Below are 22,405 nucleotides of genomic sequence, written 5' to 3'. Positions count from 1 at the left end.
CGAGAGATTAAGTGTGAACTGCAGTCATTAGTGAGTATTCGACTTTATTCTCTTTCACATCATCAGTAAAGAGATCAGTACAGAACCAGAGAAGATCCGTTTCATTCTGTTGATCAGTTCTGCTTTAATTATAAAACATAGTGCATTTATATCTAACACACACACACACACACACCTCTTCAGTATTACACATCTCTAATACATTTAAAATAAATTCAACCTGAATATAAATAACTTCGGCTTAATCATGTTCAAACAAGATAGAAATAAAAGAAAAGAAAATAAAGGTTTGATTAGCACTTTATTATTCAGTAACCACTGGCTCTCTGCAGCCGATGGTCATTTATAAGCGTTGGCCTTGTGTTTCGGCAGAAAGCTGAAGTTCTTCGGCACCGGACCCAACAGCATCTCACTGCAGAGCCAACAGAAGACCACAGCCCGTTAGTCATGCGTTTATTAAACATGACACTCCAAACACACAAGTTAAACTGTGTGTGAGTCAAATTTATCCAGTAAATACTCATTTCAGTATATAATTCATAAGAGAAATCATAACATGAACCTGTAAAATGCAAACGGGTATTAAATTCAACACACAAAACTCAGTTTAGCTGTGTAATGAGAGAAGACCTCTCAGCCAATCATTCCATCCAAAGCTTTTTTGCACTAAACTGGAATATCACAAAATATTTGTGAATAAGCAGCATTTCCTTCCCAAGTGTTCAAGAGAACAAACTCGTCCCTTACTGGGAAACTGCCACAAAAAACTGGTAATAAAAGTAAGTTTCTGCAATCGGGCTGTTTTCCCTCCATCATAAACGAGTGTGTCAGAGCGTCAGACGAAACACAGTAAACGCTGTCATGGTCTCTGGCGTTCAGATGCTGGTGTTCGGGAACACACTCGTGTGAGACGCGTCTGGAGGGAATTAAACCAGATTAAACCAGACTTCGACTCCGGTGAAACACCAAACCAACATTTGAGATGCTGCGATGCCATTGGTCCGCTGGTTACTCCAGTTATCCAATCACAGCTCACGCTGAGTCACATGAGGTTTGATGATTTATTCTGTAAATGTGTTTCCATCGTAGTTTATGCATATCTTATCAGATTAAGAAAAATCAGTTTTATGTGCATTTTTAGAATTTATGCGCATCTTGACATTTCCATCCAGTGCTTTTTATACAATATCCCAAAATGCACATAAAAATAGGTGGAAATGTCAAGATGTGCATAAAATCCAAAAATGCACACAAAAACTGATCTTTTTTAATGTGATAAGATGTGCTTAAACTAAGATGGAAACACAGTGAGGAGGAGTTGTGGACTGTAGTGTTCTGCTCTTGGTCAGAGAGATGTGTGAATGACTCGGTCACCTGATCTGTATCCAGTCTCCCACGTGTTGACTGGCCATCAGAGACTCCATGTAATCTCGGCCCATGTAGAACGGCGGACGCTCGTTGATCTTCTGCGGGACTCTCTCCAACAATCCCACGGGAATATACCTGAACACACGTGTACACTCAACTCTATACGGGTTTGGAACGTCATGAAGGTGAGCAGTGTATTTACACAGGGTTCACACACACACACACACACACACACACACTGTACAATCTAATTCCAGGACTTTTGAGGACTTTTCAAGCACTGCTTTTTCAAGGACTACAATCAGAGATCTCATTTATCAAACAATATCTTTCTTTATTATCTTAAAAATTCTTAAAAAAAAAGAAAGTAAATAGATAAATAAAAATAAACTAATAAAAAAATGCTACAAATAAAGTGCAGTGACTGCGGTAACTTTAGCCATTGAAAGGATGTTATGACGAAGATATCGCTTTCCTAACTGATTTTTTCTGCCATGAATATATGATTGACTTGAAGAAGCTGTATCATATACTTGGATATTGATGAGCAATATCACACTCATAGCCATGCGAAACGCCTCTATATCTGTATCAGACAGCCAGCGTTAGGCTAATTCTGTGTGAAAGATCGTTTTATCAAACATTCTCTTTCAATAATTCAAATACTTTTTCATAAAAAGGCTGTTTTCCAGGACATGCACTTCAAAAAGTCCAATTCAAGCACTTCGAAGACCTTCTACGAACCCTGTTTAATGCAGGGTAATGCACCAATGCTACATTTTTCTAAATGTCAATCATTTTTTAACAAATAAGTATTCATTACTTCAATGAGCTCATTGTTTCTGCATTAAATTATTACATTGTTTAAATGAATACCCTTTTTGCTAACTGTGATTTGTATATGTAACTCTGATAACAGATCACTGTAAGCTGTAATGTGGACTCGTGCTCTTTCTGTAAAGCTGCTTTGAAATGATGTGTATTGTGAAAAGCGCTATATCCAGATAAATGTGAATTGAAATGAATTATGCTCGTCACCTGCACAGGAAGGAGAGCCACTCCAACAGGAAGCTGCGCGTCTTCTCTACGCCCTGCGTGTCGGAGCCCCAGTGCTCCAGGCCGAAGTTGCTGAAGTCCCGCAGGATGTCCAGGCGCTCGCTGGAGGAAATGTCCCAGTGTCTGCTCTCCTTGATCTCAGTGAAGAGCCACGGCTTGATCAGCGCGCCCCTAACAGACACCAAAGAGTTCTTTCAGGAAGGACCAGGGCCGGGTTTCCCGATAATGATGTATCTCAGCTCCTAAGAGCGCTCTCTACGTGCAAGGTTACGAACGCTCGCCACGGTTTCCCCAAAATGTTTGTGTCAGTCTGAAAGAAAGCTAGTTTTTTTAAGATAAAGTTTTAAATATGGATATTTTTCTTACACAAACGCATGGCTTCACTTCAGAAGGCCTTTATTAACCCTGTGGAGCACTTTAATCATGGATGGATGCACTTTGTAATATAACTCTGATTGTATTCGTCTGAAAGAAGAGTGTCATATACAGTAGGATGACTTGAGGGAGAGTAAATCATGGGCAAATTTTCATTTTTGTGTGAACTATCCCTTTAAGATCAGTCGTACGATCGTTTTTACAAACTTCTTAGGCTTACGATGCTTCTGGGAAACGCAGCCCAGAACGACACCGATGATGCAGTGGAAGCAGACTGACCTCGCCACCATGATCCCCGACACTCCCGTTTCTCTGGCCTTCATGGCGTCTTCATACGACAGGATATCTCCGTTACCTGTGGGACAAACACCAACAGAGCCAATTAGGGATCACTACAAAGGTATCGGCCGATATATGATCATTTATAATGATATCGCTATCGACCCGATAAGAACATTTGTCAGATATATTAAAGCCGATAAATAATGTATTATTCCCTTCAGCTGAGACGCTTCAGATGCGCACTGTTCAACATGATGGCTTTGAATTGCTTGAAATATGATTGAAATCACTTCAAATACAGTTCAGTGTGTCATATCGGCCACATAAAATTGTAATGAGAACAGAATTATCGGTTATCAGCTTTCAAATATAAAGAATTATCGGTTGTCGGCTTTCAAATATTGGTTATCGGTTTTCAAATATATCGTTAGTGGCTTTCAAATATAAAGAATTATCGGTTATCGGTGCATCCCTAGAGTCAAAGCATCTGAAGTATGGAGCATCCGCATCCTCCGCGGCGTCTACTCACCGAACAGCGGTACGGGAGCGGCGAGTTGTGAGCAGGTGTCGATATAATCCCAGTCAGCTGACTTCGTGTAACGCTGTTCTCGTGATCTGCCGTGCAGCTGCGGAGGAAAAACACTCACTGATTCGTCACCATGATGAACGAAGCCTCATTTTAGCTTGAGCTCGCTGAACTTCACAGTACCGTGATGAGCGACACGCCCCACTTCTTCATCTCTGGGATCAGCTTGTGCGCGACGTTGCAGTTCTGCTGAACTCCCGTACGGATCTTAACCGTTAGAGGAACGTCCAGTACCTGCGGCAGGGCAAATGAGGCGCGTCACAAACAGCACAGCTACACATCATCTGTTTATCATCAGATTGAGGGCTCAGTCGGACTGAAAAGCCTTCATGTAAACTCAGATTCAGCTCGATCTGAATGAAATATCGATTAGGTTGAAGAGAGCTGCAGACCTGAAACAATCCGATCAATAGGAAAAACAGCATGTAAATGCTTGATTCGTCACAGATTCACAAATATCTTGTGCATATTTGCAGTGCCGTGATGAGCATGTTTACAAATGTCTTACGAACATGCGTGTTTATTTACGTCTTGTGTTTTAAGAACTTTAAGACTCAATATTCACTAAATATCTGCTAAAAAGCACTTCTGACATACATGCGGTTAGACATTATCGCGCTGGTGTTCTCTGGGTCTGCATGCAGCGAACTGAAGTTTTGTTCATAAAACAGAAATGCAAATGTAAACATATGTGTATCATATTGTAACATTTAGGGTTTGTATAACTATAACTTTACCTCCTTTGTTTTCCATGCTATCAACAAAAAACACTAAAGAGTCATTATAAAACATGAGAAATTATGAACTCCTATACCGGTAGTATAAAAAAATAGTTATTTTGTCAATTTGACACATAAAAACATCAATTTTACTCACAAAATTATCACAGCGTCATTCTTCAATTCTGAATGCAATACATAAATGCAAAAGTTAATGTGAATCAGATTGTGACGATTAGGGTTCATAAGCAGAACTTTCAGAATCTGAAATCAGATTGATGAAAACATGTGCGTGTAAACTAACCTACTGATGTCCAATGATGCAGCTCAACGCCGCCATACAAGACGAACATCACTCAACACACTCTTTAAACATCAAGGTCTCTCGGTTCACTTACAGAATTCATTCCCCTCACGATTTGCTCAAATTTGGTGGTTCGTGTCATGAGGCCACATCCGCCGCCCTGAAGAAACACAGATCAGTTAATCGCTGCTGACACACTCACAAACTAGCGTTCTTCTGAAAATATGGCAACGCTGTGTGTTCGGGGTCAAATCGACCTCCTTTGGTTTCCATGCAATTCACCAAAAATCAACACTAAAGAATCACGTAAAACCTCTATTGTATCATTTCAGTGACAAAACCCCCACAAATATCCACAATGATTAACTCCTATACTATAAAAAACAGTTTCTCCCTTTGTGTTGGTGGTAAATTCAATGTTTTGTTTGTTACGACTATTTTCACTCTGAGGTACAACTATGAATAAATAGTATTTATGATTTGTACATTATTTGTCGTATTTATTTCCATTTGTACTATTGGTGTAAAATGCCTCTGCATTTTTGTTTTGCCTCTAGTCAAGAAATTGAGAACCAAAAACAAAAACATTTGGACAGTAAAACTCAAAACAGATGAAGAAACAGCTAACATCTCTTCTGATTCAGAACACAAGTCTTCAATCTCCAGTAAACTTTAAGTCTTAAATCCTCACGTTTCATATTTTGACACGCTATGATAGAGGGTTTCAGTTTTTTTACACAAGTGTTGATTTTTGGCAAATTGCATGGAAACCAATTCCAGTTCAAAGGTCATTTTGACCATCATAGTCAGAAATTTGTACAGGCTTTCCAAACACAAAACTCTGCATGCACATTCACGGCCCTATGAGAAAAATTCAAGCCGTGTAAAAATCGAATGTTGGTCAAATCAACCTGCGACTCAATAGTGAATCACCTCCAGAAAACATGTATTGTGAAAGTGTGTTCACTATGTGACAGCATGTGTGTGAACTATTCCTTTAAAAGCTGCTAATGGCCTCCCAGCCTGCTTTTCTGTACGTTACCTTCTTGTAAACCAGATCGATGGGGCAGCCGGAGTTTATATCCACAAAGTCCACATCGATGTTCTGATTGAGCAGCTCGGCACATCTGGTCATGGTGTCTGGAAAACATCCTTCCAGCTGAAACACAACCTCACGTCAGCTCATGTGGGAGACACCGTACACACACGTCTACTGTATCAGACTTCTGTCACCTGACGGCACGTTAAAACAACCAAACCGGCAGCCAATTCAACAGCTGGGAAGCTGGGTAGGAAATGCTACACATTTTGTTGTTCGATATGCAATTTTCAGCCATATTATTATTTTGCAAGAACATAAGGTCAAGTCAAAACACTACAGGCAAAACCTTTTCTTTTCATGCACTGGTCAGTTTTGAGATTCTAGGATATTTGGCTTTTCATAACGTGTTTTTTCAGACTAGTGGAAAGAAAACATCCAAAATTAATTAATATATATATTCCAAGTGGTTGTTCATATACTGTATCATTCGCCTTATAGAACATTTTACTCCTAAAAGCGTGGTGAACATGTCTGTTTATGACTGCTGATTTATCGAATGATAAACTGGAAAATCCCCTCGGAAAATCCTTTAACTCTAATGTCAACACAATCAAACCTGCTTCATCCAATTTTCTGATTTCTGTTATGGAAATGTATGCAAATTAGCACATATTTAATTAGACCATGCCTCATTTGCATAAGAAACATTTCAGAATCTTGTAATACAAAAAGTGTTTCCAATAAACTGGGGAAGTGTGAATATGACTTATATTCTCCTGTAGTGATAATGATCAACACATGGACCCAGCCTGGCGTTACGAGCCTAGAAACCAATAATAACATCACTCCAATAACAGCTCACAATTATGGTAATTCCAGCATGAAGTTTCATCAAAGCAGTCAATATACTGTATAACGAATCAGACGGTCATTAAAGGTGCGGTATGTAAGTTTCTCACTCTACTAAAGCATAAAAATACCATAATATGTTTGCAGATATTGAGGAAACACACACTCGTTTCTCTGACACACACACTTCTACAGCCAGTTATTTTACTCTGAAATGTGCGTTTCCAGGCTGGAATGTTTAGTCGTGGTCTGTGATACTACATGTTGCCAATTTTCATTGTCCATTGCGCTCGTTCCTGTTGCGTGTCTCAATCTGGCGACCCGTGTGAGCGTCGAGTCTGTGGAGGCGGGAGAAACCACGATCTCTGATATTTTGAATTGGACTGCAGTACCTATCTCGACCACTAGTTGTCAATCTTACAGACTGCACCTTTAATGATCACACACTGATACGCTCAGACGTTGCACACACTGATACGCTGAGGCGTAAGGCGTCACACACACTGATACGCTGAGGTGTAAGGCGTCACACACACTGATACGCTGAGGCGTAAGGCGTCACACACACTGATACGCTGAGGCGTAAGGCGTCACACACACTGATACGCTGAGGTGTAAGGCGTCACACACACTGATACGCTGAGGTGTAAGTCGTCGCACCTGAACGCCGAACAGGTCTTCGCTGGCGTGTCTCTTGAGGAGAGCCCATTCAGACGCCTGTCCCTGCAGGAGGTTAGTGCACATGGCCATCTCTCCACACGTGACGTCGGCCCCGAAGCGCTTACACACGCGCCGGAACGGCAGATTCCCACACTGCACAGAACACACACACACACCATGAGCTGCGAGAAACACGTCTCACGAGCACTCACATTAACCCGGGAGAGTTTACCGTAGTAAGAGGAGCCAGATACAGCTTGTCTCTGAAATCCACCTGAGATACAAGAGTCAAAGATTTGAGAATGAAACACTAATGGGGAACAGGTGCAAATATCATATACAACATAAGTGTATAAAAATGTCTAAACTTGTAGGAGATCAAAACTGCACTTTTATTTAATATTTCACCCGTTTGATTTGGATTGTGGGATACTGGTTGGTTGATGCAAGCTTGGCTATTTTCAAGTGGAAATATTATAAAAGAGCAAATTTAAAAACCTGTATATGGTAAAATATAGGTCATATTATATATGGCTCATATAGGTTAAAAACATATACATGTTTTTTAAAGCTATTTCTGTTATAACAGGTCTTCCATGTATTCTATTCATTTAAATATAGTATTCTGGAGGAATATACTGTACATACTGCAATATATAGTATGTTATTCCAAACACACCTGTTTCTTCTCACATTGTCGCAGCTTGATGATGTCAGCGTCTGTAATCGGCCCCACAGTCTTCACCGGAGGAACCGCACTCTCCTGCAATACAGATTATATTTACGTATTTCACTAAAACATCTTTAACATTTGTTTTTAGGAAACCCACGAGCCTGTATGTTTGAAGCAGCGCTGATGGTCTAGTGATTAAACACCTTTAAAAAGCACCGATTCTGCTCCTGATGTTGTTCTCAGGCTCTACTAGAACAGGTTTTCCTGCTTGAATGTTGATTATTCTCCTCATATTCTCCATTGTTGCGGCTCCTCTCTTCCCAGTCTGTCAGTAACGCTCTGTTTACTTCCTGTCTCTATGAAGCCCCTCCTTCTGAAAAGCACACTGTGCTCTGATTGGTCGGCTGGAGCAGTGTGTTGTGATTGGTCGAGCGCTTCGAGTGTGTTTGGGAAATGTCCCGCCCCTAACCATAACCACCAGTTTAACACACTACTAACTAACTCAACCAGGCCCCGCCCCTTTATTCTGCGCATGAATTATTATAATGAGGAATATTGTGACGTGTTCATTCAAGTTTATATTGAGCGGTCAAGTGATATAAGGTAATACCATAGACCGTGAAAAAAATATGGGCATAGTGTTTCTGAAGATTTTTGAAGCCCAAAGTGGGCGGAGCCGGCCGTCGCCATCTTGTTAGCGCGTCACTCCCGGATAAACGAACATGTGCAGCGAGGCGGATTAGCTGAGGTGACGTGACGCTAACACACAGCAGACAAACGTTAGTAGTGACATCAGCGGCAATCCACCTGTCACTCAAGTGGCCACGCCCTTAATTATGCAGAACTTTAAGGCTTAATATAATTTAAACGGATGAGTTATAAAAAATGAACCCCCTCACAGTCGTCATGAAGAGCAACATTAGCTATATAGACCAAAACCAGTTTTTGTACCAGACTGTAAACGTTTCTCTCTGCTGTAAAGTTGGGCGTTTTAACATGCGGGTCTATGGGACTGAGTCTCTTCTGCAGCCGGTCTCTAGTGGCCAGTGGATGAACTGCAGTTTAACTCACTTCAGTGCTGAGTCAAGAGAGTTGATTTCAACACACTACTAACTAACTCAACCAGGCCCCGCCTCTTTATTCTAGTCTTTTTATTCTGCGTATGAATTATTATAATGAGGAATATTGTGACCAGTTAATCAGTGCTATCAGGTGATAGCAGATGTCTCACCTGTGTCTCCTGGTCTCTCTGATCCTCCTCCAGCTTCTTCCCCCGGCTGATGGTCTTCAGGAAGGCCTCGGCGCCGCTGAAGCTCACCTGCTTCTTCCTCAGGCGTCTCTGCAGGTCTTTGTCCAGGTGGTTCCTGACCGTCTCTCTGTCGGCGCAGGGTTTGTAGAGGTCGGCGTTCACCAGGTTCTTCATCTCGGCGCTGGTGTGAGCTTTAGCAAACCTGCAGGTGACGCCGTAGTGACACTTGCCGAAGGTGTTGAACAGGTAACACTGCTCTCCCAGATCCTCCGCTTTACTGCGCATGTACTCCGACACATCGTGGAGGAAGCGGCACTTATCGCCGAAGAAGCATTTAGTGTCTCGCTCCTGAAAGACACGCGGATAATGCTAACAACTGTAGCGTTACAGGAGCGTTATGATAAACCAAACCAGAGATATTGCTTAAAGTCCCCCTGACTTCATGCCTTAAAATATCTTGACTGTAACTCGACACCCTTGCCTCATTTAGTATGCGCGGTTCTATGAATATGCAAATGAGCCCCGCCTCCACTCACTCACTCAGCTCAGAGATCCACTGGTTGACGATCACACGTTGATCTGATTGGTTACAAGGTAGTTTGTGACGTCAGAAACACCAGCGTGTGTTTGAGACTGTCTTTGGTTCACTGCAGTTTTAAGGAGGAAATACTCAGCAATGGTGTCGACTTATGAACTTACACATGCTTTGTGTTAAAGGGTCACGACACCCCCCTCTTTCAGCTCAAGTCTAGCTCACAATCTTTTTGAAAAATGCAACTTAAATGGGCGTGGTGGCTGTGAGAAGAAGGGAGGGGAGTGGGTGTGGTGTGGCACGGCAGGGGAGAGGGGGGACTGTCATCGCCAGTGGCCCATGCATGCATATCGACTGTCACTAAAAATCAGTGGTAAAACGTGAGGAAATGCTAGATTTTTTTTATAGCTGGCAAAGTTATAGTCTAATGAAATACACTGATACCTTATAATTGTATTTAAAACATATATATGTATAATTATGTCATTATAAAATATATATTTGTTTATATACACACTATAAATGCATATATTTGAAAATAAAAAACAATCGCTTAAAAAAAAAAACGTTCCGTACACAGCCTAGATCTACGCGCCCCCTGAACCCACATAATAAAGATGGACAGTGACATAGAAATTTGCACAAACTAAGCATACATTCCATACAATTGAGGTATTATCGAAATATCTAAATTTTAATAACGAGTGATTATTTAACAAAAGGCAAGTAAAACGGTCAGGGTTACATTTTAGACACACACACACACACACACACCTCTGAAGCGATAGAAAAGTCCTCGGGACCGCATCACTCGCAAGACGAAACTTGTATTGGTGTACAAGGCCGAAGTCCATCATTCTCTAGTTGAATGGTTGCTACACACACATTAGACGTGTCCGTGGTTGATGGCCAACCAGCCGCCCGCAGCCAGAGTCTAGTCCTGACAGCATCGCGGGGAAAGATGCACTGGAACTTTTGCACCACGAAAACAAACGCACGTCCCATCATTGCCTCTCTCATCTACTACGCGATATCATAGGTTGACATGTCTGGCATTGGAAAGATCCACGTGGTGTCATGAATAATTAATAGAAAGTGTGTTCTCACTGGATAAAAAACTCAGTCTCATTAATAATTATGAGACACCGATGAGTCATCAGAGTACTATAGTGACGTGACACAATGAAGATTTTAAACCAGGAAGACGAAAATAGCTTATAAAAACTAAAATTTAACCATTTTCCCCCTACTATTAAATCTAACAGATGCTAACTTTGTCTTCAATGGTGTTCAACACACATACCTCTGTTAAAATCTCAGAAATTTTGGTTTAGGGTGTCGTGACCCTTTAAAGCATATTAAAAACACCACATAGACATATAAACAAAATTAAACGCTGGATTTTCACCACAGGGGCACTTTAAGCAACAATCTTTAAATGGTTTTGGTTAACTAATAGTAACACTGGGCGAATGGGGGAAGTGTTTGGAAACCTATTTGGTAACTATTACTACTATATATATCTCTCTCACCTGAATGATTGATGGACACAGTCGTCTGCCTTCGTAGCTCTGAGGTTTCATGCGAGGTCTGGATTTATTCTGTCCTCTCCTCTTCTTCTTCTCCTCCTCCTTCTTCTTCTTCTCTGGTTCCTCGGGCGCTCCTTCGCTGTCCAGTCGGATCCTCTTCTGCTCCGGTTCTCCAGAGTCTCGATCCGCATCTTCGCTCTTCTGCTCCGGTTCTCCAGAGTCTCGATCCGCATCTTCGCTCTTCTGACCCGGCCGGCCCGAATCCAGGAACGCGTGGAACTTCTCTTTGCTGGTGAGGAACCTGGGAACACGTAGATGTTTGAGTACATCAGACTCGAGTCACTCATAAACACATATCGCTCGACAGAGGCTATGATTATTAATATCATCATAATCAGAACACAAATATATAAACGTACTGTTCTTTAATAGGGGCAGTTCCTTTCGTCTCGACCTCCACAGCCGATTCCATCATGAACACTCAAACCTGCTGGGACTTTTATTTTGAAACACGTTTACATATTAACACATCTGCTGCAGGCAGGCCTTTGAAACAGTGCAAAATATGTAAATGAATAAATACATACATCCAACATGTCTTAAGGTGATCATATTGTGGAAAACAGGACTTTTATTTTGAAATAAACGATCTGATGATGTTGATGTGACAGTCATAATCATGAGCTCATTAACATAAGAACGCCCACATTTACAGAACACCTTGGCTTATGTGAAAATAAATAACACAAATAAGATTAAAATAAATTAAGAAAATTAAAAAATATATAATTAATAAGTATAATTAAATCAATAATACATTTAACAAAGTTCTCCTACAGTTTTTACATTTTACTATGAGTATTATATTTTTTTATTTTTTTTACATGTAACTTAATAAAAACTAAATATTTTCCAAATAATATTTAGACATATACTGTAAAAAAAAAAAAAAAAGATAAATAAATTGATTCTTTATACAAGAAAAGATGCCTTTTATATTTGTGGATGAATCATCCGTGGCATCTGGAGGCTGAGACGCCCTGACATAACATAATTACATTTTAATTGTTGTAAGGACCAGAGGACTTACTCTAACATTATAAGTGGCCTTCAAATGATAACGTGCAAATAAAGCCTCTTCAGATGTATTGCACATAGAGCCACACTGGATTAAAAGGGTTAAAGATCATGACAGTCGAAAACAACTCGCGCATCTGAAGAGCGTGTGTGTGTCTTACTAAACACCGATCGCACAGCAGCTCTGAGATCAGTTCAGATTTATGTCTGATTATTATTATTGATCATCATCACTCACCGAGCACTGAAGTTTCTCTCTGCACATGCACAGTCTGCAGCTGCGCAACTCTCTAATGTGTCCGGCCGGAAACACGAGCACGCGCACTGAGGTTCCGCTTCAGCACGCGCCACCGCGGTTCATGATGGGACTACAAATTAAAAGTATACAACTGTGTGTATTTATATAGTTTATTTCTACAGATTTTATCTCCAATTGTTGTGCTGATAATCCAATTCGTAATGATTTGTTTTTATTAAATTAAAAAATCCTCAGTATCGATGAATATATGGTCACACAGGAGTCATAAAACAAACAAAATCACAAGATTAGGAAAATATTAGAGCAGTTTTAATGTTCTTCATCAAACAATATAAATTGTTTTTCCAGTGCATTTTTTGCTCATTCAGCTCCTTTAATTCATGTGTTTTTATAATAATCATATGAAAAAGCACAGGTCAGTCAATACATCACTTCTCAAATACAACTACTTTAACCAAACTTTCACATAGGAGATATAAAAATAAATAAAAACATAACAAAATGAATGAAAATCATGAAAATTAATTTTATGAAACACTGTGGAATATTTTGTACTGTAATATTTTAACAGGAAAACACATTCTGTGTGAACGGCTCCTTAAAACGGGACCTTTTATTTTTTATCATTCTGTCATAATCATGAGCTCATGTGTTTGTTTTTTTAAATGTTAATCAGGTCAATACATTTTTTTTTTTTTACCAAAACTAAACACAGGAGATATACAAAAAATGACATCATATTATGAATCACTTTGACATATAATGTTCTGATTTTTAGGGCCCAGAAAAGTAAACCGGTGTTATTATTAAGCACAATCCTCTCACAAATACATTTGTTTATGCTTGTACAAAGTGTTAATGCCAAAGACACTGTCTTCATCAGACATGCAAATATTTGAACAGGAAAAACGCGTTCTGTATAAATGCCCAACATGGTGGTCATATTGTGAAATACAGGACTTTTATTTTGAAATAAAAAAGTTGATGAGACATTCTGTCATAATCATGAACTCGTGTTAATTTATGTTTATATGTTAATCAGGTCAATCATTTTTATTTTACCAAACTAACACAGGAGATAACAAAAAAACATCATATTATGAATCACTGGCATATCTTGTACTGATTTTAAGGGCCCAGTAAAGTGAACCGGTGTCATGTTATGAAGCACAATCCTCTCACAAATAAAGTTGCGAGTAAACAAACATTCCTATGCTTGAACAAAGACATGCATGTACAGTGAGCCTGAGCGAGCGTCCGCTCTTCACTCCTCCGCTCTTCACTCCTCCGCTCTTCACTCCTCCGCTCTTCACTCCTCCGCTCTTCACTCCTCTGCTGAGCCCAGCCGCTCTAATTTGGCGCTGAAGCGTTTCTTGCTGGAGTCTAGCACCGCGATGCCGCTCTTCTGGAAGTCGTAGCCGAGCCGGTTGAGCCGGATCAGCCGCTGCCGGATGCTGGCCAGACTGAAGTCCAGGACCTTGGGCTTCAGCACCACCTGCTCCGCCTGGACCCCGGCCTCCAGCAGGCAGTCCAGCTTCTGGTTCAGGCGCTCCGAGGACATGAACAGCACATGGGAGTAGTTCAGGATCATGGCCTTGAAGTGGTCGGCGCCGCACCCCAGCGACCCGAGCTTCCGGCGCAGGCTCTCCGCGTTCCTCTTCAGGCTCTCGTGCGACAGGTCCAGGATCTGAGCGCCGTGGCTCTGGAACAATCCCAGCGCCTCCGAGTTGCTCAAGTTCAGGTCGTGCGTCAGGAAGTCCACGTTAGCGCGGATCCGGTTGGTGCTGCGGATGAAGATGTAGAGGTTCCTGGAGATGATGGTTTTGGCGAAGATCCGCGGGTCGGTCCCGCCTAGCCTCACGCACACGTCCTGGAGAAGCTCCACCATGTTCCGGTTCAGCTCCACGCTGTTGGAGAAGGTCCGCGGTGCGGTGGTGAGCAACCGGTGCAAGTCTTTCCCCGTGATTCCCAGAGACATCAGGAACACGATGTTCTGCTCCAGGTTCTTGTTGTCGCTGGAGCGGAAGAACGACTCGGGAGAGCGCGACAGGATCCCGACCACCTCGCGGTCGGTCCGGAAGACGTTCCTCCACAGCGTCCAGCGCTCCTCCAGGTGCGCGCAGGTGCGCGTGATGGACCGCGGGAAGCGGGAGATGATGCTGGCGATGGCCTCCGGGTCGGCTCCTTTGCTCCTCAGGAACAGCGCCAGGCCTTGCTCGTTGGTGAGGTGCTTCCGGAGGACGCCGGGCTGCCGGCGCCGGGCCGACTCCAGGTCCACTCCCATGATGGACAGGCTCTCCACCAGAGATTCGTTCTCCGAGTTCACCAGGGGAAGGGTGAGATCCGTGGGTTTGGAGCTGCAGAAGCGAGACGCCGCAGGAAGTGGAGGACATCTCCTGACGGACCACAGGAAGTAGAGGATCCTCTGTGCCATCACGGACCACACCTGTCGATTAGAGAAGAGATCACTTCACTATTGGAGTTAAGTAGAGCTGCACGACTAAGTGTTAATAGATCTTAATTCAAACACCACCCACGCGATCTTATTTCTAAACGACTATTCGAATATCGTCTGTTAAACCTGTGACGAGTATGGTCACTCAAGAGATTCGTTCAGAAACGCTGATTCATCCAGTTATGAAACGAGGGAAGGATTTATGAGCGAGTCATTGAATCATAGACTCAAGAGATTCATTCAGAAACGCTGATTCATCCAGTTATGAAACGAGGGAAGGATTTATGAGCGAGTCATTGAATCATAGACTCAAGAGATTCGTTCAGAAACGCTGATTCATCCAGTTATGAAACGAGGGAAGGATTTATGAGCGAGTCATTGAATCATAGACTCAAGAGATTCGTTCAAAAACACTGATTCATCCAGCAATGAAACAAGTGAAAGGCTTGTTCAACACTTGAACCGGCGCTGCACACACGGATCGGTGAATGACATCACAGTACCGCGAGGGCGATGGGAGAGCAGACGGCTCTGTGTGCTTTTGAATCACTCTTTTGCGGTACTTTGATGTCATAAACCGATCTGTCTGTGCAGCGCCCAGCTTTGACCAGCTTTGGGACACACTATCACACTGTACAATTGCGTCTTAATATATTAATTATTTTCATGACAAGCAAGCACATTTTCCCCTCAAATTCTCATAAATTAATTCCACAAGATCAGTTTTAATAGTTATAAATAATAATAGTAAACAGTTTTCTTCATGCATAATACAGCTTCTTGTTTTTTCTTTTTAATTTGTGGTGAAATATTGGCACAACTCAGGACATGTTTTCGTAATATTCACCCACATATAGTACAGAATGTAGAATCTTATCTAATAAGTACATGTTTCAGGTCGTTTAATAAATCAAGCTAAATCAGATCATAATGAGGAGCTAAATCAGATCAAATAAACTGATCAGCGGTGTGAAAAAGTTGGCAAGTAGATATTAGATTATAAACTCTCGACACAGATCTACTTATTCATGCATAAAGGTTTCTTGTTTTAACATAATGATTCATGTTTACTGTCGTGTGTTTAGAACTGTAAGCTGTTATTGAGAAGTAAACATCACATTTATTATAACCTACCACATCATCTCAGCACTTGACGCCTCTCTGTCGTGTTTCCTCGCGCGGTGTGTGTGTGTGTGTGTGTGTGTCGCGCCGCCTGCTGGTCTGGAGTGACAGCGACTCCACTGATCACCACACGGGGGCGCAGGACCTTCACTGTTCAGCTCCACATTCACCTGATAGAAATGACTATATTAACGTTCATCACTAATCTTATAATCTTCTATTATGCTTTACACGTCACCAATATATTGCATTTAAAAAATACTTGTTTCTCTGAATTTTTTTGATTGAACATATGCAGCTTTAGTAAGAATAAGAGACTTATTACAAACTTCTTATGCTAATCAAGGCTGCATATATTTGAAAATACAGTAAAAAACAGTAATATAGTGAAAAAATTGTACAATCTAAAATAATTGCTTTTTTATTTGTATATATTTTAAAATGTAATCATATCTATCTATCTATCTTTATTTATTTACTTCCACTGGGTCAGTTTTGATGTTCTGACTTCAGTTAATTGACTGTTAAAGCGAGAGATTCTCCATTGCTGCAGTTTCATTCATTCATCATCATGGTCTCATATTGAGTGATTTCAACACAGTGATCCTCGTCCTCCTCGTCCTCCTCGTTCTCCATGTTCGGGAGGATGGCAGATGTCAGGAACACTTGAGAAGGGCCGGCACTCGAGCCTCACTCTCCGTCTGTGCTGATCAGCTCGTCTCATGCATCATTCATAATTCATCAGACCCAGATCAGTTTCTTCAGCTTCCTTCAGTCAGACTCTCACTCAGACTGAGCGGTTACACACACCACACATCAACATGCTTTATTTCTGCTTATCAATTTTAGGATAAACCCCTGAGACAGGGGAGTAATTGGGGGGGGGGGGGGGAGATAACCCCCCCCCAATATTTATACCATGATCACATGAAAAATATGAAGAACAATTTTTTTTTAACTATATTAAACATTACAACCCCCCCAATGTTCAAACCAAATCTACGCCCTTGCCCTGAGAGTTTTCAATGCAATAAAACATAACTGAATTATAGGTCCTGTCATCTAGTTATGAATTCAGGCGTGATCTTGTCCTCAGACGTGCCTGTGAAATCATTCAGAAACTCATCAGATTAATGTTCCCTCTCAGCAACACCATCCATAATCAATAACATATGGATTCATCAGGGTTCACGACCAGCAGAAACAACACACAAATATTCTCTTTATAGAATATGATTAATTTACATGTAACATATACAAATATGGAACATAAAAGGTGAACTTATTTGATTTATTTTATTTGACTCTACTCTACTCTCTATTCTATTCTACTCCACTCTATTGTACTCTACTCTACCCTCTATTCTATTCTACTCTATTCTTTTCTACTCTATTCTACCCTACTCTCTATTCTATTCTACTCTACTCTATTGTACTCTACTCTACCCTCTATTCTATTCTACTCTATTCTACCCTACTCTCTATTCTATTCTACTCCACTCTATTGTACTCTACTCTACCCTCTATTCTATTCTACTCTATTCTACTCTACTCTCTATTCTATTCTATTCTATTCTACTCTACTCTATTGTACTCTACTCTACCCTCTATTCTATTCTACTCTATTCTTTTCTACTCTATTCTACTCTACTCTCTATTCTATTCTACTCCACTCTATTGTACTCTACTCTACCCTCTATTCTATTCTACTCTATTCTTTTCTACTCTATTCTACCCTACTCTCTATTCTATTCTACTCTACTCTATTGTACTCTACTCTACCCTCTATTCTATTCTACTCTATTCTACTCTACTCTCTATTCTATTCTACTCTACTCTATTGTACTCTACTCTACCCTCTATTCTATTCTACTCTATTCTACTCTCTATTCTATTCTACTCTACTCTATTGTACTCTACTCTACTCTCTATTCTATTCTACTCCATTCTATTGTACTCTACTCTACCCTCTAATCTATTCTACTCTATTCTTTTCTACTCTATTCTACTCTACTCTCTATTCTATTCTACTCTACTCTATTGTACTCTACTTTACCCTCTACTCTATTCTACTCTATTCTTTTCTACTCTATTCTATTCTACTCTACTCTATTGTACTCTACTCTACCCTCTATTCTATTCTACTCTATTCTTTTCTATTCTACTCTACTCTCTATTCTATTGTACTCCACTCTATTGTACTCTACTCTCTATTCTATTCTACTCTAGTCTTTTCTACTCTACTCTCTATTCTATTCTACTCCACTCTATTGTACTCTACTCTACTCTCTATTCTACTCTATTCTTTTCTACTCTATTGTACTCTACTCTCTATTCTATTCTACTCTATTTGCTACTCTATTCTACTCTACTCTCTATTCTATTCTACTCTATTCTTTTCTTTTCTACTCTATTCTGCTCTACTCTCTATTCTATTCTACACTATTCTTTTCTACTCTATTCTGCTCTACTCTCTATTCTATTCTACTCTATTCTTTTCTACTCTATTCTGCTCTACTCTCTATTCTATTCTACTCTATTCTTTTCTACTCCACTCTATTCTACTCTTCTCTATCTATTCTATTCTATCTTACTCCACTCTTTTCTATTCTACTCCACTCTATTCTATTCTACTCTACTCTCTATTCTATTCTACTCTATTCAACTCTACTATACTATACTCTACTCTACTTTACTATACTATACTCCACTCTACTCTATTCTATTCTACTCTACACTACTCCACTCTATTCTACTCTACCCTACCCTACTCCAGTGGTTCTCAATTCCAGTCCTCGGGACCCCTTGCTCTGCACATTTTGTATGTCTCTCTTATCTGACACACTCAGTTCAGTTCATGGAGTCTCTCCTAATGAGCTGATGATCTGGTTCAGGTTTGTTAAATAAGGGAGACATACAAAATGTGCAGAGCAGGGGGTCCCGAGGACTGGAATTGAGAACCACTGCTCTACTCTACACTACTCCACTCTATTCTATTCAACTCTATTCTACTCTACTCTATTCTCTTCTACTCTACTCTACTCTCCTCTACTCTATTCTACTCTCCTCTCCTCTCCTCTCCTCTCGTCTCCTCTCCTCTCCTCTCCTCTACATTACTCTACTCTCCTCTACTCTATTCTACTCTCCTCTACTCTATTCCACTCTCCATTACTCTACTCTCCTCTACTCTACACTACTCTCTTCTACTCTACTCTCCTCTACTCTACCCTTCTGAACTCTACCCTACCCTACTCTACTCTACTCTCTTCTACTCTACTCTCCTCTACTCTACTCTACCCTTCCGAACTCTACCCTACCCTACTCTACTCTACTCTCTTCTACTCTACTCTCCTCTACTCTACTCTACCCTTCTGAACTCTACCCTACCCTACTCTACTCTACTCTCTTCTACTCTACTCTCCTCTACTCTACCCTTCTGAACTCTACCCTACCCTACTCTACTCTACTCTCTTCTACTCTACTCTCCTCTACTCTACTCTACCCTTCCGAACTCTACCCTACCCTACTCTACTCTACTCTCTTCTACTCTACTCTCCTCTACTCTACATTACTCTACTCTCCTCTACTCTACCCTTCCAAACTCTACCCTACCCTACTCTACTCTCTTCTACTCTACATTACTCTCCTCTACTCTCCTCTCATCTCCTCTACTCTATTCTACTCTACTCTATTATCTTCTACTCTACTTTAGTCTCCTCTACTCTATTCTACTCTCCTCTCCTCTCCTCTACTCTACATTACTCTACTCTCCTCTACTCTACTCTCCTCTACTCTATTCTACTCTCCATTACTCTACTCTCCTCTACTCTACACTACTCTCTTCTACTCTACTCTCATCTACTCTATTCTACTCTCCATTACTCTCTCCTCTACTCTACACTACTCTCTTCTACTCTACTCTCCTCTACTCTACCCTTCCGAACTCTACCCTACCCTACTCTACTCTCTTCTACTCTACTCTCCTCTACTCTCCTCTCCTCTACTCTACCCTTCCGAACTCTACCCTACCCTACTCTACTCTACTCTCTTCTACTCTACTCTCCTCTACTCTACCCTTCTGATCTCTACCCTACTCTACTCTACTCTCCTCTCCTCTACATTACTCTACTCTCCTCTACTCTACCCTTCCGAACTCTACCCTACCCTACTCTACTCTCTTCTACTCTACTCTCCTCTACTCTACTCTACACTACTCTCTTCTACTCTACTCTACTCTACACTACTCTCCTGTACTCTACCGTACTGTACTCTCCTCTCTTCTACTCTACCCTACTCTCCTCTACTCTACCGTACTGTACTCTCCTCACCTCAGTGTATTGTCTTCTTCAGTGGGTTAGTTTGCGGGTGTGAGTGTGTGAACCTGATCCCGTATCCTCAGTCATGAATAATTCAGCGGTGAGTGTTCAGTGTTCAGTGCTGCTGTTTCTCTGAGCCTCAGATGTGATCATCAGAGCATCAGGTGGAGCAGAAGTGAAGGATGTCCAAGAGACGATGGGTGGAATTCAAGATCTGCCAAACCATCAGCTGTTCAGCTCCGGTCGGGCGCAGGAATAGACCAGCATCCTCTGCTGCGGCCGCAGGTACGACAGACACACACACACACACACACACACACACACACACACACACACACACACACACACACACACACACACACACACACACACACACACACTTGCACTCTCTCACACACACACACACACACACACACACACACACACACACACACACACTCACACACACACACACACACACACACACACACACACACACACACACACACACACACACACACACACACACGAGCAGAGAGAGTGTGTGTGAGAGGCTGATCTGGGTCAGTTAATGGGCTGATGTATAGATGACTTGTAAAAATAGTGCATGATTTCTCTGTTTAAATGACTGACACAGACCTCTTGCTGTGTGTTTAGTAATATATTACATAAGATATTACATTAAGATGTGTGCAGTAGGGTTACATTCATGTAAACTGGACCGCTTTTGAGACTAAAATCCATCCCAATATCCCTGAAATCACACTGATACAACACTATACACGGCCTAAATGTGCAGAATGCAATTCAATATGTATCATACATACAGTCGTAGTAGGAAAAATATGATTAAAATGTGTTAAAGTTAGTGTAAAGTTTTATTTGTGATAATAATGTAATGAAACATGCCAAATTGTGTGACACAATTTTTGTCCTGGCTCTGGCTGTAATACAAAGAAATTATGAACGAGAGAGAAACAATTAAGATTAAATATTGTAGTGAATGAATGTTTTTTCTTGTTTTTGGCACATAAAATAAAACCCATAGCTGTAGTTTGCCTTTTTTTTTTTGCCAAATAATTTCGTCAGATAAATACCTAAACCAAGTTTAGTGTTTTGTTATTCCCTCATATTTAAAATATTTAAACGATATAAAATATTTTCCTCATATTTTGACGGCAGTGTCATTAAAAACAAATCACTTTTTGCTACTCCTGTAGCAGGTACAGTGCGACAAGAGCATACACAAATCTTGATAGGCATAATATACAAAGTAATCAATTATTTATATTTGCACGATTGACCGTTTGTTTGTGCAGCGATATTTGCAGTGTCAGGCTTTAGCAGCGTGTGCGCGCACGGTGACGTCATCGCGCCGCGAGTCTCGTGTGTTTACGTGGAGAAACATGGCGGCGTCTGTGAGTGTGACAGCAAATCCCGAATAAAACACAGCGAAAAGCCAAAAACCCACTGGAATTGCCGCCCGAGCCGAAGCGGGCACACATGTCAGCGGGCCGCGTTCAGCGCTAGGCGTGTGTGTGTGCGTGTGGCGCGTTAATGACGCGCGTGTGTCCGTGTTTAAGCCGCAGGAACCGCAGAGATGATGGAAGACGAGGAGCGACAGAGGAAACTGCAGGCCGGCAAAGCCAAGGTGAGATTTACCACACATTTACCTCATGCTTACCTGTCTGCTGTCGTTTACTTCAGAATATACTTCTCGTCTGAGATTCACCTCAACTTTACCTCATTGCTGTAGTTTACCTCAGAGTTTAACGCCCATCTCTGAGATTCAGCCAACAGCTGTCATGCCATTTACCTCACTGACATCTGTGATTTAACTCACATTACCTCGAATTTACCTCTATTTTACCCCCACTGCTGTCTTTTACCCCAGAAAACAACTGGCACTTCTGGTTTAACTCCCATTTACCTCAATTTTACCTCAGAAAACAGCTGACACTTGTGATTTAACT

At 41.2% G+C, this 22,405-nt stretch overlaps 3 protein-coding genes across 9 annotated transcripts in view; 1 reads left to right on the top strand and 2 right to left on the bottom strand.

Annotated features, from left to right (window-relative positions):
* Positions 1-27: 27 nt before the first annotated feature.
* On the bottom strand, positions 28-12,660 carry dus3l (dihydrouridine synthase 3-like). 3 transcript variants are annotated; one of them, XM_084424529.1, is made up of 15 exons: positions 12,540-12,660; positions 11,644-11,714; positions 11,228-11,525; positions 9,146-9,511; positions 7,921-8,004; positions 7,474-7,515; positions 7,242-7,394; positions 5,733-5,849; positions 4,785-4,850; positions 3,791-3,901; positions 3,611-3,707; positions 3,079-3,154; positions 2,407-2,595; positions 1,375-1,503; positions 28-412 (listed from the first exon to the last, which is right to left on the bottom strand). In XM_084424529.1, exons 2-15 carry the CDS (start codon positions 11,697-11,699, stop codon positions 340-342), a joined length of 1,857 nt encoding a protein of 618 aa, XP_084280655.1. In that variant the 5' UTR covers positions 11,700-11,714; positions 12,540-12,660; the 3' UTR covers positions 28-339. The 3 variants fall into 3 exon arrangements, with proteins under 3 accessions (XP_084280655.1, XP_084280656.1, XP_084280657.1); XM_084424530.1 differs by having other exon boundaries at positions 11,644-11,711; positions 12,540-12,648; XM_084424531.1 differs by having other exon boundaries at positions 11,644-11,720; positions 12,540-12,639.
* A 187-nt stretch (positions 12,661-12,847) lies between these two features.
* mterf1 (mitochondrial transcription termination factor 1) lies at positions 12,848-16,285 on the bottom strand. Its single transcript, XM_084424540.1, has 2 exons — positions 16,150-16,285; positions 12,848-15,006 (listed from the first exon to the last, which is right to left on the bottom strand). Exon 2 carries the CDS (start codon positions 14,992-14,994, stop codon positions 13,885-13,887), a length of 1,110 nt encoding a protein of 369 aa, XP_084280666.1. The 5' UTR covers positions 14,995-15,006; positions 16,150-16,285; the 3' UTR covers positions 12,848-13,884.
* Positions 16,286-21,776: 5,491 nt separating this feature from the next.
* akap9 (A kinase (PRKA) anchor protein 9) overlaps positions 21,777-22,405 on the top strand; it is a 129,921-nt gene continuing 129,292 nt past the window's right edge. For all 5 annotated transcript variants that reach the window (XM_084424458.1, XM_084424456.1, XM_084424455.1 and 2 more), the window contains exon 1: positions 21,777-22,083. In XM_084424458.1, the coding sequence (XP_084280584.1) occupies positions 22,033-22,083 (51 nt within the window). In that variant the 5' untranslated portion in view covers positions 21,777-22,032. The remainder of the gene's footprint in view (positions 22,084-22,405) is intronic.

The sequence above is a fragment of the Rutilus rutilus genome (genome assembly GCF_951802725.1).
Source record: "Rutilus rutilus genome assembly, chromosome: 11".
NCBI lineage: Eukaryota > Metazoa > Chordata > Actinopteri > Cypriniformes > Leuciscidae > Rutilus > Rutilus rutilus.
This window is presented reverse-complemented; position numbering and strand designations above follow the sequence as displayed.